Below are 16,554 nucleotides of genomic sequence, written 5' to 3'. Positions count from 1 at the left end.
CTCTTAACTCTCTTCTCTGTTATTGTACTACCGTCACTGTTGTACTTTTTTGTACTAAATCTTTACAACATTGTGCTGTTTTTCACTTATTCTGTTTATTATACCATGTTTGCTATTTACTCTGAGCTCTATGCAAACAAGGGACCTCTTTGCACCTTGGTGTGTGTAGCACTCTAGTCTAGCACTAGCTAATCACCGCTTGTAGGTGGATTTTGATTTTCTTCACTAGTTGTAGTGTTTGTCCAGAGAGACCAGGTAGAGAACATAGAAATCTACAGCACATTACAGGCCCTTCAGCCCACAATGTTGTGCCGACCATGTAATCTACTCAAGAAACTGCCTGGAATTATCCTAACAGATTGACGGCTATTTCTCTAAGCACCATGTACCTATCTAAGAAGCTCTTAAAATACTCTTTTGTATCTGCTTCCACCACCACCACAGGCAGTGTGTTCCACCACTCTTTATGTAGAAAAACTTACCCCTGACATACCATTACAGCCCTGGGGGGAAAAAAAGTCTCTGGTTATCCACACAATCAATGCCTCATCATATTATGCGCCTCTATCAGGACATCATAGTTTGTGAAAGTTTGTTAGAGAAGTGACTGTAGGAAACCTTGGCTAAACAAATCGTACATGGACAGCCTCTTGTCATCACTTCATTCGGAGCATTGCAAAAAGCATTGGTGGTCAAGTGGTTGATGTATGTTAAGTAGGGCAATGTGCCGGTATGGGCTGTGTTATTGTTCTGCACTTGCTGAGATGTAACTGTCAGCCAAACTCCATTCAAAAATGACATGAGAGTTGGGGAATGGCCTCTAGCTCCTTGGGGGTTTATTGCAGACTCAATGGCACGGCGGTGAATAAGGAGTGAAACTGGAAAAAAAAAACAAAATGCAGTGCAATACCACATTGTTCCATTCACACAATAAATATGTCAAGGACACAACCCACCTAGCTAACACACTTTTTGTCCCTCTTCCCTCCGGGAGAAGGTTCGGGAGCATGAAGATTCATACGGCCAGATTTGGGATCAGCTTCTTTCCAACTGTGATAAGACTGCTGAACGGATCCTCACCTGGATCTGGGCCGTACCATCCAAATATCCAGACCTGACTTGCACTACATTACTTTCCCTTTTCTATTTTCTAATTATGATTTATAATCTAAATTTTTATTATACTTCAATTTCTACTTCAGAGAGTGTGAAGCATAGAATCAAATATCGCTGTGATGATTGTACGCTCTAGTGTCAATTGTTTGGTGACAATAAAGTATAAGTATATACACAGATAAGTAAGAATTTGGTTAAGTTTCCTGCAGGAAAATATTATAGGAATCCAACAAGTAAGTACTACTGGTATATAGCATGTGTAAAGCATTAGCGTCAAGTTTAGTGTCTAATAAACTCAAAAATAACATTTAATTCACAGTCTTACTGATGCCTTTAGATTAATTTCTAAACAATATAACATCAACCTACAAGCAATGCTGCTGCTGGGGAAACAACAGATGGCTTTCATATTAGGTTGGCCTGATAGGGTAGCGGTTCAATTCCACCACATTCTGTAAGGAGCTTGTACGTTCTCCCTGTGACCGCGTGGGTTTCTTTGCACATTGCAGTATCTATGGATTAACAAGTTAATTGACCAAAATTGGACCAAAAATAATTTAAAAATATAAATTTAAAAAGCTAATTTTCTGCTTTGAGAAATGATTTGGCGTGTATCCCATTATTGAAAATGGGCACTGCTGTTTGTTAATTGGTTATTGTGGGGCTGTCCTTATTTCTAGCGTAATAGTAACTGTTTAATTCTGAGAACAATGCTAGTCAGGGATGCTGAACAGTGCTGAAGAACAGGATTAGTACAGATCTAAACTTGGCAGGATTAATGCCTGTGTGACTGACGAAGAATTTGGAGGGTGATGCAGAAACAGTGATTGCTTTTCAGTACTATGAGGTGCCTGCCAAGTTCCTCATGGAAATGCTCATCTGGAAGGGATTTGCCAGTTAACCAGTTTCTTCTCTGCCGCAGATGCTGACCTGAAGACTGATGGTTTCAGCCTGGAATCCTGCCGCAGTATGGTGGCTGTGATGGATGTATCCTTTCATTAAAGGCACCTCTGCCTCTCAGATCAAGGACGTTAACTGATGCCTTTTCTGCTTCTCACACAATGCTCTTGACGGGCTGAGCCACACTTGGGAAATCACTTATTTAATTCCCTGGTCTGTGCTGCAGGAAAATAAATTTCCTAAAACCTAGAGGATCTAAATTGAATTCGGGGGTGAAGGATTGGTTGCTGGTGTGTGAGAGTCAGCATTACATGTTTCACTACCTAAACATGGGCTTGCTCTGCTCAACCACTTCCGTTCTCCCAGAAACACGAGATTCTGTAGATGCTGTAAATCCAGAGCAACACACAAAATGGGGCAGTCAGTAGCTAATGTGACACTATTATAGCTTGGTGTGTTGGTGATTGGAGTTCAATTTCAGCATCTTCTGCAAGGAGTTTGTATGTTCTCTCTGTGGTCGTGTAGGCTTCCTTTCATAGTCCAAAAGTCAATTGGTCACTGTATTAGGCAAGTGTTAAATAGGTGAGTTGCTGGGCAGTGCAGCTTGTTGGGCCGAAGGGACTGTTCCATGCTGTATCTGTGAAATATATAATAAATAAAAGAAGAAAATGCTGGTCAGGTATTATCTACAGAAAGGAATAAAGAGTTGATGTTTTGGGCCAAGACAGTCCAGATTGTTGAGGGGTAATAACTGTTCCTGAACCTGGTGGCATGGGTCCTGTACCTCCTGTCCAATGGCAATAGGGAGCATGATCTGGGCGGTGGGATCCCCGATGATGGATGGTGCTTTTTTTCAACAATGCCCTGTATAGATGTGTGCACCACTTGGTGGGGAGGGCTTTGTAGACTGCCCCATATCCACTACCTTTTGTATGATTTTCCATTTAGGGGTGTTGGTATTTCCATAGCAGGCTGTGATGCAACCAGTAAATGCCCTGCCCACCACAGATCTATACAAGTGTGTCAGTTTTAAATGTCATGCTGAATCTATGCAAACTTCTTAAGAAAATAGCACTGCTGTGCTTTCTTCATAATTGTTCTTGCACACTGGACCCAGGACAGGTCTTCTGAAGTGATAACACTGAGGGATTTAAAGTTGTTGACCCTCTCCACCTCTGATTCCCGAATGAGGACTGGCTCCTTGGTCTTGCTGACATTGAGTAATGTGGTTTTTATGGCAACCACTCAGCCAGATTTTCAATCTCCCTCCTCTATACTGGTTTGTCACCACCTTTGATTCAGCCAATGTCAGTGTTGTCATCAGTAAACTTGCCATAAATTCATGTGATTTGTTGTGTTTGAACCAAATCCTTGGTCAGGGGTCAACTAGACTTGACAGTGATTGGTTTATCTGATTGGCAACCATGGTGACTTCATAAGTGATGCCATTCTTCATTATTCAAGAATGTTTGAGAACAGTGTAGGCTAAAATGATCAGTAGCGACAGGGAGGATTTGCTTTTTGGAGTTTCCTGCATCTATGGTTGCAATTTGGAAGCACTGAAACCACAGAATTGGACTTGGTTCAGAAGGGTCCAGGAGAACTATTTCTATTCTTTTTTGTACACTGTATAGAGTCTGTGCATTGAATGTCTTGGTTACATTTCCTTAACTGACCTACTTCAGGCTGACAGCACCGGGAGACTGGGCTTCGAAGAATTTAAGTACCTTTGGGAAAAGATTAAGAAATGGCAGGTGTGTGTAATGTTGAGTTACATGGAGTCACGAGACGTGTGAGACTCATACTCCTGAGCAGAATGTGCCCTAGTTACTTTGAGGTTTTCTTAGTCTCTGTTAATCCAGACTCTTCTCATGCATGTGCTGGTACTAGGACTACTTATTTTTTACTGAATATGTTGATGTGAATAACAGAATTGATGGCCTTGTGGTCAAGCTTACGGATGATATGAAGAGAGGTGGAGGGGCAGGTAGTTTTGAGGAAGCAAGGAGTCTACCGAAGGACCCGTACAAATTGGGAGAATGGGCACCGAAGTGGCAGATGGAATGTAGTGATGCTACATTCATGCTACATTCACAAGATGGAAGTGCATGGTCATACACTTTGGTAGAAGGAATAAAGATGAAGAATAATTTCTAAAAGGAGAGAAAATTCAAAAATCAGAGGTCCAAAAGGTCTTGGGAGTCCTTGTGCAGGAGTCGCTAAAGGTTAATTTGCAGGTTGACTTGGTGATGAGGAAGGCAAATGTAACATCAGCATTAATTTCAAGAGGACAATAATATATAAGTAATGTATAAGGCATTTGTGGTATGTTGAGCAGTTTTGGGACCCTTATCTAAGAAAAGGTATTGGCACTGGAGAGGCTCGAGAGGAGGTTCCCAAGAATGATTCTGGGAATGAAAGGGTTAACACCTGAGGGGTGTTTGATGACTCAGGGCTGTATCTGCTAGAGTTTAGAAGTGGGGATCTCATTAAACCTATAGAATTTTGAAAGGTGTAGGTAGTGGATGTGGAGAGGGTGCTTTCTATAGTGTGTGTGCCAAGGACAAAAGGGCACGGCCCCAGGATAGAGGAGCATCCACTTAGAACGGAGATGAGGAGGAATTTCTTTAGCCAGAGGGTGGTGAATCTGTGGAATTCATTGCCACAGGTGTCTGTGGAGGACAAGTCATTGGGTATTTTTAAAGTGGAGTTTGGTAGATTCTTGATTAGTAAGGGTGTCAAAGGTTATGGGGAGCCCACAGGAGAATGGGGTTGAGAGGGGTAATAAATCAATCGTGGTTAAATGGCTGAGTAGACTTGGGCTGAATACTCGAATTCTGTTGCCATGTCTTGTGGTCCAAGGGTACAAGGTTGAGTTTTCAAGATCGTTAACCAGGCAACTTAGGACTGTAGCTGCCCTTAGTTTAAAATGGTAGTGGTGTTTTTTGTTCTTGGCGCGATTTTGCCAGCGATAAAAGATGACACTTTCTCAGATGGGTACCTTGATAACCATACAGACTTGTGGAACTTGCGTTGTCCGGCTCTTATCTATATTTGGGTGGTTGTGAGGGGTTGACTTTGCATGGAGTTTGGTGTAACTGCTAATTCTCGCATTGCAGGCAGTCTATAAACAGTTTGATGCTGACTGTTCAGGGACCATTAACAGCCAGGAGCTGCCAGGGGCATTCGAAGCTGCAGGTAAGATGAAATGGTGGACTGTTGGGTTGGTAAATCCCTTGTGGGGAGCAGGTGGTCATTGGTTTTCTGGTGTCTTTTTTTCCAACTCTCCCTCTATAATGTGGTGCATACTTGTATTTATTGTTCTAACATATTTTTAGGTGGTGGGGTGGAGATGAATCTTTAACAAAGGAGGTGTAAATTGCTCCCTCCCTCCACTAGCCTGTAGATCACCCTTGAGCAAGGTGTGGCACCTGCTTAGACCCCAGTCAGGGTAATGTGAAGCCGTGGAAGCAGGTGGTAGATGGTTGTATGAGCAGATGGTGCAGATCACAAGTCCTGGTTGTGTGACCACTGACACCAGGCAGGCAATCTCTGAAGAGTACTAATGATGGCTGGGGTCACCCGTCTGGGGACACTGCCCAGAAGTTGGCAATCCAGTCACCTTCCATGTTACAGACACAAACAATATGGAAACACCCTTCAGCTGAATGAGTTCGCCCAACCAGTGACCACTCTTTCCATCAACACGAGAAAACCTGCAGATGCTGGAAATCCAAAGGAATTCTTTCAAAATGCTGGAGGAGCTCAGCAGCTCAGGCAGGATCTATGGAAATGAGTAAACACGAGATTCTGCAGATGCTGGAAATCCAAAGGAATTCTTTCAAAATGCTGGAGGAGCTCAGCAGCTCAGGCAGGATCTATGGAAATGAGTAAACACGAGATTCTGCAGATGCTGGAAATCCAGACACAGACAATGCTGGAGGAACTTAATAGGTCAGAAAGCATCTATGGAAAAGAATGGACAGTCTTTATTTGAAGCTGAGACCCTTCATCAGGACTCATGAAATGTCCCGGCCTGAAATGTTGACTCTTTATTCCTCTCCATATATGCTGCCTGACTTGCTGAGTGGGGGGGGGGGGGGGGGGGGTGCAGGGGTGTGTGTGTGTCTTTTTACACAAATCCTCCATTACCTTATTGTTCTAACATTCCCATCAAACCCTTCATATTCTCCCTCTCGGCTTCACACTGGGTGCAGCTCATGGTTAACTAATGACCTGTACATCATTGGGATGTAGGAGGAAACCTCAGCAAGTTCCGCACAGATAGTCACATCCATTGACTCTGCTACTACACTGCCACGCTGTCCGACAAACAAAATTTGATTCAGATTACTCTTTACTTGACTCTGATTAAACACCTGGTGCAGTGAAATTCCTTGCTCAGGAAAAGCTCGAAGACATAGAATACAGGATTATCATTATTACATGCCATGTCATATGACATCATTACGTGCTATATCATATGACCAGGATTGTTCTTGGCAAATTTTTCTTCAGAAGTGGATTGCCATTGCCTTCTTCTGGACAGTGTCCTTACAAGACAATAGACAATAGGTGCAGAAGTAGACCATTCGGCCCCTCGAGTCTGCACCGCCATTCTGAGACCATGGCTGATCATTCACTATCAATACCCAGTCCCTGCCTTGTCCCCATATCCCTTGATTCCCCTATCCATCAGATATCTATCTAGCTCCTTCTTGAAAGCATCCAGAGAATTGGTCTCCACCGTCTTCCGAGGCAGTGCATTCCACACCTCCACAACTCTCTGGGAGAAGAAGCTCTTCCTCAACTCTGTTTTAAATAACTGACCTCTTATTCTCAATCCATGCCCTCTGGTACTGGACTCTCCCAACATCTGGAACATATTTCCTGCCTCAATCCTATCAAATCCTTTAATTATCTTAAACGTTTCAATCAGATCCCCTCTCAATCTCCTCAATTCCAGCGTGTACAAGCCCAATCTCTCCAATCTCTCTGCGTAAGACAGCCCTGCCATCCCAGGAATCAACCTAGTGAATCTACGCTGCACTTCCTCAATTGCCAGAATGTCCTTCCTTAAACCTGGAGACCAAAACTGTACACAATATTCCAGGTGTGGTCTCACCAGGGCCCTGTACAAATGCAAAAGAACATCCTTGCTCTTGTATTCAATTCCCCTTGTAACAAAGGCCAACATTCCATTTGCCCTCTTCACTGCCTGTTGCACTTGCTCATTCACCTTCATTGACTGGTGAACTAGGACTCCTAGGTCTGTTTGCATTTCTCCCTTACCCAACTCTACACTGTTCAGACAATACTCTGCCCTCTTGTTCCAGCTTCCAAAGTGGATAACTTCACATTTATTCTCATTGAATGACATCTGCCAAGTATCTGCCCACTCACTCAGCCTATCCAAGTCTCCCTGTATTCTCCTAACATCCTCTTCGCATGTCACACTGCCACCCAATTTAGTATCGTCAGCAAACTTGCTGATATAGTTTTCAATGCCCTCATCTAAATCATTGACATAAATCGTAAGGAGCTGTGGTCCCAATACAGAGCCCTGTGGTACCCCACTAGTCACCTCCAGCCAGTCCGAGAAACACCCATTCACTGCTACCCTTTGCTTTCTATCTGCCAACCAGTTTTCTATCCATGTTGAAACCCTGCCCCCAATGCCATGAGCTCTGATTTTACTCACCAATCTCCTATGTGGCACCTTATCGAATGCCTTCTGAAAATCTAGGTATACAACATCTACTGGCTTACCCTCGTCTAACATCCTTGTTACACCCTCAAAAAACTCCAACAGATTAGTCAAGCATGATTTGCCCTTGGTAAATCCATGCTGGCTCGGCCTAATCCTATTTCTGCCATCTAGATGTGCCACTATTTCGTCCTTAATAATGGACTCAAGCATCTTCCCCACGACTGACGTTAGGCTAACAGGGCGATAGTTCTCCGTTTTCTCCTTCCCTCCCTTCTTGAAAAGTGGGATAACATTAGCCACTCTCCAATCTTCAGGAACTGATCCTGAATCTAAGGAACATTGGAAAATGATTACCAATGCATCCACAATTTCCTGAGCCACCTCTTTTAGAACCCTCGGATGCAGACCACCTGGACCCGGGGATTTATTAGCCTTCAGTCCTACCAGTCTACTCATCACAGTTTCTTTCCTGATGTCAATCTGTCTCAATTCCTCTGATATCTTATGACCCTGGCCCATCCATACATCTGGGAGATTGCTTGTGTCCTCCCTGGTGAAGACAGATCTAAAGTACGCATTAAATTCTGTTGCCATTTCCCTGTTTCCCATAACAATTTCTCCCAATTCATTCTTCAAGGGGCCAACATTGTTCTTAACTATCTTCTTTCTCTTCACATAGCTAAAAAAGCTTTTGCTATCCCCTTTTATATTCCTGGCTAGACTGAGCTCATACCTGATTTTTTCTCTCCATATTGCTTTTTTAGTTAAGATCTGCTGTTCCTTAAAACTTTCCCAATCATCTTAGCCCTGTCATACTTCTTTTTCTTTAACGCTATACAATCTCTGACTTCCTTTGTCAACCACTGTGGCCCCTTCCCCCTCTTTGAATCCTTCCTTCTCATTGGAATGAACTGCATTTACATCTTTTGTATTATGGCCAAGAATATCTGCCACTGCTGATCCACTGTCACACTCCACAAACTCCCTATCCTGGGGTCCAGCACCTACCTGATTCCCCCAGTTCACCTGCATGTTGAAATCTCCCATAACGACTGCATTACCTTTAGCACATGCCAATGTTAACTCCCTAATCAACTTGTACCCAATATCCATGCTACTGTTTGGGGGCCTGTACACAACACCCATTAGGGTCTTTTTACCCTTACTGTTCCTCAGCTCAATCCACACAGACTCTACTTCCCCTGTTCCCAAGTCACCTCTTGCTAAGGACTGAATCTCATTCTTCACCAACAGGGCCACCCCACCGCCCTTTCCATATTTCTGTCTCTACGATAGCACGTATACCCTGGTACACTCAATTCCCAGGCCTGATCCCCTTGCAGACATGTCTCCGTTATCCCAATAATATCGTAGTTCCCCATTTTCATCTGAGCTTCAAGCTCATCTGTCTTATTTCTGACACTACGCGCATTCAAGTATGGAATTCTTAGCCCATTCCTCCTCTCTTTGCTTAAAACACTGTCTACTGTACCTAACCCAGCTCCTTGAACTTCCATCGGGCTAATTGCACCCTGAATTTTGATGACCTTCTCAAGATCACCCAAACCTTGTACACATTTAACCCCATGCACCTTCTGACCAACCCTCTGGATCTGGATCCCTGCCCCCTGCACATCTAGTTTAAACCCCCCCGAGCAGCACTGGCAAACACTCCTGCAAGAATGTTAGTACCCCTCCGGTTCAGATGTAGACTGTCCCTTCGAAACAGATCCCAAAGTCCCTGGAACAAAGACCAATTATCCAGAAACCTGAACCCTTCCTTCCTGCACCATGCTCTCCGCCTCGTATTAATGTGCATAATCATTCTATTCTTCGCCTCACTCGCACGTGGCACAGGTAGCAATCCGGAGATTGTCACCCTGGAGGTCCTGCTTTTCAGCTTCACTCCTAACTCCCTGAACTCTCTAAGCAGGACCCCCTCACTCACCTTACCTACATCATTGGTCCCTACATGGACCACTGCATCTGGGTTCATGCCCTCATTCTCAAGAATAGCCTGCACCCGATCTGAGATGTCCCGGGCCCTTGCACCAGGGAGGCAACATACCATCCGACACTCCCGATCTGCCCCACAAAATCTCCTATCTGCCCCCCTAACTATAGAATCCCCTAAAACTATCGCTCTCTTCTCTTCCCTCCTCCCCTTTCTAGTTGAGGGTTCAACCTCTGTGCCAGAGGCAGGACCACTACAACTCATTCCTGGTAGGTCATCCCCATCAACAGTATCCAGTACGGTATACTTATACGGTATAAGTATACTTATACAAGACGGGTGACCCCAGCCATTATCAATACTCTTCAGAGATTTTCTGCCTGGTGTCAGTGGTCACATAACCAGGACTTGTGGTGTGCACCAGCTGCTCATACGACCAGCTGACCCTGATCATGTGACCCTGATCTGGGGGAAGGGGCTAAGCAGATGTGCACTTTGCCCAAGGGTGACCTTCAGGGTAGTGGAAGGAAAGAGCACCTTGCACCTCCTTTGGTAGAGACCCAATTACAGTATCTGTGGAGGGGAATAAACAGTCGATGTTTTGGGCTGTGACCCTTCGTGAGGAGTCGGTCCTGATGATGGGTCTTGGCCTGATATGTTGACTGCTGATTTCCTCCTGTTACGAAATTCCCGTAACTGGATCACTTACCAGCAAAGATAGAGAGGTCCGTTGAAGTCTGATGGTACTATTTTTAAAAGTCTTTATTTATAAAGGAGCACAAAAATAAGATTAATACAGACATTCAGATAATATACGTCGTCAATACTTAATCTAAAAACACGGGTATAATAATAATCATCAATTAAGTAATAGCTCTATCATTTGTCTAGGGGATATTGTATTGTCCGATGGAAAGATAAAAGTCACTGTCCTTTCAAGCTGCAGCTCTTTGGGTTTAAGAGAGAGATGGTTTGAAACTTGCCCGGGTCTTTTATGAGGCCAATCCGTTGAGTCGGGGGGAGTTGGTTCCCCGTTGTTAGTTCCAAGTCGTTTTCCGTGGTACCAGCCACCAGCCCCCAGGCAAGGGAACCGAACGCACGTGGCTTCCTTCAAATGGCTTCCCGCTATTACGGGATAGCTAGCGTTTCTTCTGGTGCGTCTGAGGGGCTGTCTCTACAGCCCCTCTTTTATCTTAACTCGCAGGGTAGTAGATGTCAATCAGGTTGGGGTAATGCAATCTCTCTCTCAACCAGCCCACTTTGCCCGAGGGCTTGCACATAGCATAGTCCCCAATCCACAAACATTGTCTCCAGGAGACAATGGCCATGTCTCTCTCTCTCATTTCCTGGGTCCTCTGACCCAACCCAATAATGCTCTTGCGATTCTCACAAAGGAGGGGGCTACCCTGCACCCTTCGGCCCCTCAGAGCTGTGGTACATTCATAACACTCCATAGATGCTGCCTGAGTTGTTGAGTTCCTCCACCATTTTGTTTGCTCATGATTTCCAACAACTGCAGAATCTCTTGTGTTATTAGTTGAAAATGTTCCTTCCAGACAATTTGTTCTCAAACTGGAACATTCTGTGTAGAATATAATAAAAATGGTTGGGTCTGTGGTGGAAATCTATAAAGGAGCAAGAGAACCTCTGGACCAGAAGTTACCATCCTTTTATATGCCCTGGACCAGTGCCCTTAAGTAAGGGATTGCTGGATCCCAGATTGGGAATCAGAATCAGGATTATTATCACCGGCATGTGATGTGAAATTTGTTAACTTAGCAGTAGCAATTCAATGCAATACATAACCTAGCAGAGAGAGAAATAAATAAATAAAATAAAACATAATAATAAACAAGTAAATCAATTACATATAGATTTTTTAAATGTGCAAAAACAGAATTTCTGTATATTAAAAAAAAAAGTGAGGTAGTGTCCAAAGCTTCAATGTTCATCTAGAAATCACATGGCAGAGGGGAAGAAGCTGTTCCTAAATTGCTGAGTGTGTGTCTTCAGGCTTCTGTATCTCCTACCTGATGGTGACAGTGAGAAAAGGGCATGCCCTGGGTGCTGGAGGTCCTTAATAATGGATGCTGCTTTTCTGAGACACCGCTCCCTAAAGATGTCCTGGGTACTTTGTAGGCTAGTACCCAAGATGGAGCTGACTAGATTTACAACCTTCTGCGGCTTCTTTTGGTCCCGTGCAGTAGCCCCTCCACACCAGACAGTGATGCAGCCTGTCAGAAGTTTTTGAGTGTGTTTGTTGACATGCCAAATCTCTTCAAATTCCTAATAAAATATGGCCGCTGTCTTGCCTTCTTTATAACTACATCGATATGTTGGGACCAGGTTAGATCCTCCGAGATCTTGACACTGAGGAACTTGAAGCTACTCACTCTCTCCACTTCTGATCCCTCTGAGGATTGGTATTTGCTCCTTCCTGAAGTCCGCAATTAACTCTCTTGTCTTACTGATGAGAAGTCTTGATCTTGGAACTATTTGTCCCTGGGGGTTTCGTCACTAGTGATCAGGTTATGGAAACTTCATAGAATACATGGTTGGTACAGCATTGTAGGCTGAAGGGCCTGTAATGTGCTGAAGAGTTCTGTCTCCTGAGCCTTTCTGTTGAATAGAATCAAAGGGAAACAGCTCAGAATCCAGGGATTCAATGGTGCAAAAGAGATAATCACCTGGAGTTAGGGGCTCTGCAACAGACTGAATGGGTAGTAAAAGGCCTAGATTTGTTCTCAGATCATGTCCTGTTATGGAAACAATGCCCATGATCGGAAAATCCTACAAGAAGTGGTGAACACAGCGCAGTCCATCAGAGGCAGTGCCCTCCCCACCATTGGACCTGTGCGTGGAACACTGCCACTAGATGATGGCACTCATCATCAAAGACCCCCAGGATTCCCCCTTGTTGCTGCTGTTAGGAAGGAGGTACATCCACCAGCGGGGTCAGGAACAGTCATTACTCCTCAACCGTCAGACTCCTGAACCAGTGCGGATAACTTCACTCATCTCAATTCTGATGGGTTCCACAACACACTCTGTTTCAAGGACTCCACAACTTGGGTTCTCAGTACTATGTACTTATTTGTTTTTATTCATTTGTGCAGTTTGTTGTCTTTTGCACATTGTGTGGAGTTTTTCATTGATTCTGCTGAATTTCTCTCTATTTTTAAAAAAATGAATCTCAGGGTAGTGTGTAATATATACATTTTTTAATAATTTACTTTGTGTATTTAACATCCCAAAGTTCAAAGTTTCTAATCCCAGTCCTTGCTATTTCATTTCTGAGGAGATCTTGGGCTCAACATCAATACGTTCCTACACTTCTGGAATTTCTCCCTACCAGTAACATTTTGATTTTCTTTTCATGGCCAACACTAGATCAAGCTTGCTCTAGTGTGCCATCTAATGCTTGGAGGGAATGTCAACCATTATTCAGCTGCAGGTTACCACCACAGGAAGTGGCCCTTCATGCCCCTGGAAGTAATCCCTCTTGCCAAGTTTTTTTTCATGTGTTTATCCCAATCTCTTTGTAAAAATTATGCTAAACTTCTTCCTCCTCCCTTTCAACAGGTCAATGGCTGCAAACTGCAGTAGTCTGTCCAGAAGGAAGGAAAGGACTTGCATTTCTTTAGTTCCTTTCACAATCTCTGATTCAGAATAGTTTATCATCACCAGAGTTTGTAAAATTTGTTGTTTTGTGTCAGTAGTGCAGTGCGAGACATAGATATTGCTGTAAGTTACACAATTAAATAGAATGAGGAATAGTGAGGTAGTGTTCATGGACCATTCAGCAGTCTGATGGTGGAGGGAAAGATGTTCCTGAAATTGGTGTGTGTGGTTCCACCCCCCCGCCCCCCCCATGGTAATAATGTGAAGAGGGAATGTCCCAGATAGTGAAGTCCTTAATGATGGATGCAACGTCCTTGAGCTAACACTTTTTGAATATATCCTTGGTGGAGGAAACGTGACATCACCACAACCATTAAAGATGGAGTGCAGATGAGACTTGACCCAAGACATCGACTCCACTTGCCACCACAGATACCGACTGAGCTCTTCCAGCAGCTATTTTAAATTCCAGCTTCTAGCATCTGCAGTCTCTTGTGTTCATCAAAAATGGATGGTTACTGCGAGGGCTGGGGAAGAATATGACGACTAGTAATGTGTGTACGGTTTCATTTTGCAACTAGATTTTGATTGAGGTCTGCCAGTGGCTTGGATGGCTTCCCACACCCTACTTCAAAATGGTAGACTGCGGTCTGGTATGTTCTGTTGAGTGCCGTTGCTTCGTCTGCAGTGGAGAGCCAGGCTGGATTTGTTTGTGCAGCTTCTTCGGAGACTTGACCTTGTGATGATGTTCCATTAATTGGGCAGCCGAGGTAGTGTAGCACTTAGTGCAAAGCTATTCCAGCTCGGTGTGTTCTGAGATTCAGAGTTTGTTCTGTAAGGAGTCTCTGTTTTCCCTGTGGAATGCGTGGGCTTTTTCTATGTCTCCAGGTTTCCACCCACAGTGCAAAGACGCCACATGGGAGCAAATGGTCTTGGGAATGGTGAGGGTGGAATGGTGTGGAACAGGTGGCAGAGAAGGAATGCTAGGGGCAGGGGGGCAGTGGGTAGCAAGGGTGCAGACACATCAAGCCCTGAGACACCAGGCAAGATCATTTATTCCAAACAGTTGGTTTATTGATCATTACAGAGTGCCTCTCTGGTGCTTCCTGCTCTCTCCTCTCTTCCTTCCCCTTTCCCAACCATGATTCCCCTCTCCGTACTCCCTTCCCACTCAGTCCATAGCAGAAACCCACATCAGAATCAGGTTTATCATCACTCACGTGTCATGAAATTTGCCTTTTTTGTGTGGCAGTAGTACAGTGCAATACATAAAATTACTACAGTACTGTGCAAATGTCTATTTTTTTATCTGTGTATCTGTTGCACGGTAAACTGCAGGTTGAAGCTCTGCAGTCATGGATCCAGGAGCAGGCCAGGGACCTTTTTGTTAACCGTCTCTTTTCTTTCCCTGGCAGGATATCCTCTGAATGATGATCTGTACCGACTGCTGTACCGCCGGTATGCCAACGAATCTGGAGACATGGACTTTGATAACTACATCGCCTGCCTAGTCCGATTGGATGCCATGCTCAGTAAGTAATGGGGGATTGTGTTGCTGCTTTTAATGCCTTTAGTGAGGAGCTAGATAAGAATGGGGGAGGGAGTTTGATGTAAAGGTGCAAAATGGCTCTGACATGGAGTAGAGCGCCTGGTTTGAAGATTCAAGATTGTTTATTGTCATTCGTCAGTATGCGAGTGTAAAGGAGAGCAAGATGATTGTTACTCCAGATCTGATAGAGCACAAAAAAAACACCAATTTAAAAACATGATAAATATAAATTAGCTTGTATACGTTGAGTGTATGTCCATAAAGTGACACTAGGTACAGGAGTCTCTGTACATAAAGTGACTCTGGCTGGAAATGATAAAGTACTGGTGGAGGGATGAGTTAATGGGTGGAGGTGTTGATCAGCCTTACTGCTTGGGGGAGAGTAACTGTTTTTGAGTGGTGTTCCTGGTGTGGATGCTACATGGCCTCCTCCCTAATGGGAGTGGGAGAAGTGATCCATGAGCAGGGTGGGTGAAATCCTTCATGACGTGCGTTAGGCAGCTTTAATTACCCTGCCCCTGGCAGTGCAGTTTCTGTGCCACACAGTGGTGCAGCAAGTTAGCATGCTCTCAACTGTGCATCTGTATAAGATTGCGATATGGATACTCTGGCTCTCTTCAGCCTCCTCAAAGTTGAGGCATCAGTGAACCTCACTGTATAGAAGGGGTTCCCACCCTGGCGTCCATGCTTAATGGTATTAGTACATGGCATGAGATGGTTCAGAAGCCCTGCTGTAGAGGATGTGTTTTGGGACCATGAGAAACCATGGAAATTGGACCATTTCCATGTTACAGATACAAAAGCTTGAAAGCAAGACCCACCAGACTTCAGACAGCTTCCATCCTAGCATGAGATGGATGTTTGACCTCATGATCTACCTCATTATGATCTTGCACCTTAACATTTACCTGCACTGCTCTTTCTCTGTAACTGTAACATTTTTTCTACATTGTTGTTTTACTTTGTTCTGCCTCAATGATTTGATACGTATGAACTGAATACAAGAAGGGCTTTTCACTGTTTCTCACTCCATGTAATAATAAAATAATACGAGAATAATGTCTGCACATAAAGCTATTATTGCCAGTGACCTGGGTTCTGCTTGACCCAATATTACAAGACATTTTGTATACTAAAGATCAAAGGACAATTCTATATCGGCCATCTTCTACAATGCTTCCTTTGAATTACATATAATAGCATTTACACCTCCTTCACACCCACATTCCAGACAATGTTAATCATTGGGTGCAAAGGAGGTGTGAATGATAAAGGTAATTCAAAGGAAGCATTGCTAATCAACCTTATGTTTTTTTTATCAGCTGCTGTTTTCACAGCTCTAGGATCCCATTGTCCAGAGCTACAATTTAAATTTAATCTACAGTTTATATTCAGATCTGAAAATTGGTGGCTAAAGTTATTTGCTATATGTCCTAACCCCCAAAAATACCCCACAGGCCCTAAATTTTGTCTGTTTATTCGCCTCCATAGATGCTGCCTGACTTACTGAGTTCCTCCAGTATTTTATGTGTGTCGCTCAAGATTTCCAGCATCTCTTGTGTCTGTGGGTGTGCATAGTGCACACAGCACTGGATGTGATGGGGCAAAGAGTCCATCCTGTGCTGACCACCTCCATGACATTGGAAGGAGATCTAGAGATGGGGTGGGAAGGTGAATATAGAACATAGAAAACCTACAGCACAG

General features: G+C 44.0%; 1 protein-coding gene across 1 annotated transcript in view; it reads left to right on the top strand.

Moving 5' to 3' along the window:
- The window catches only part of capns1b (calpain, small subunit 1 b), a 51,674-nt gene that overhangs the window by 28,074 nt on the left and 7,046 nt on the right, over nucleotides 1–16,554 (top strand). Inside the window, exons 6-9 of the mRNA XM_059951018.1 lie at nucleotides 2,039–2,103; nucleotides 3,702–3,770; nucleotides 5,136–5,214; nucleotides 14,717–14,833. Of these exons, the coding sequence (XP_059807001.1) occupies nucleotides 2,039–2,103; nucleotides 3,702–3,770; nucleotides 5,136–5,214; nucleotides 14,717–14,833 (330 nt within the window). The remainder of the gene's footprint in view (nucleotides 1–2,038; nucleotides 2,104–3,701; nucleotides 3,771–5,135; nucleotides 5,215–14,716; nucleotides 14,834–16,554) is intronic.

This window comes from Hypanus sabinus, chromosome 26, assembly GCF_030144855.1.
Source record: "Hypanus sabinus isolate sHypSab1 chromosome 26, sHypSab1.hap1, whole genome shotgun sequence".
Taxonomy (NCBI): Eukaryota; Metazoa; Chordata; class Chondrichthyes; order Myliobatiformes; family Dasyatidae; genus Hypanus; species Hypanus sabinus.
This window is presented reverse-complemented; position numbering and strand designations above follow the sequence as displayed.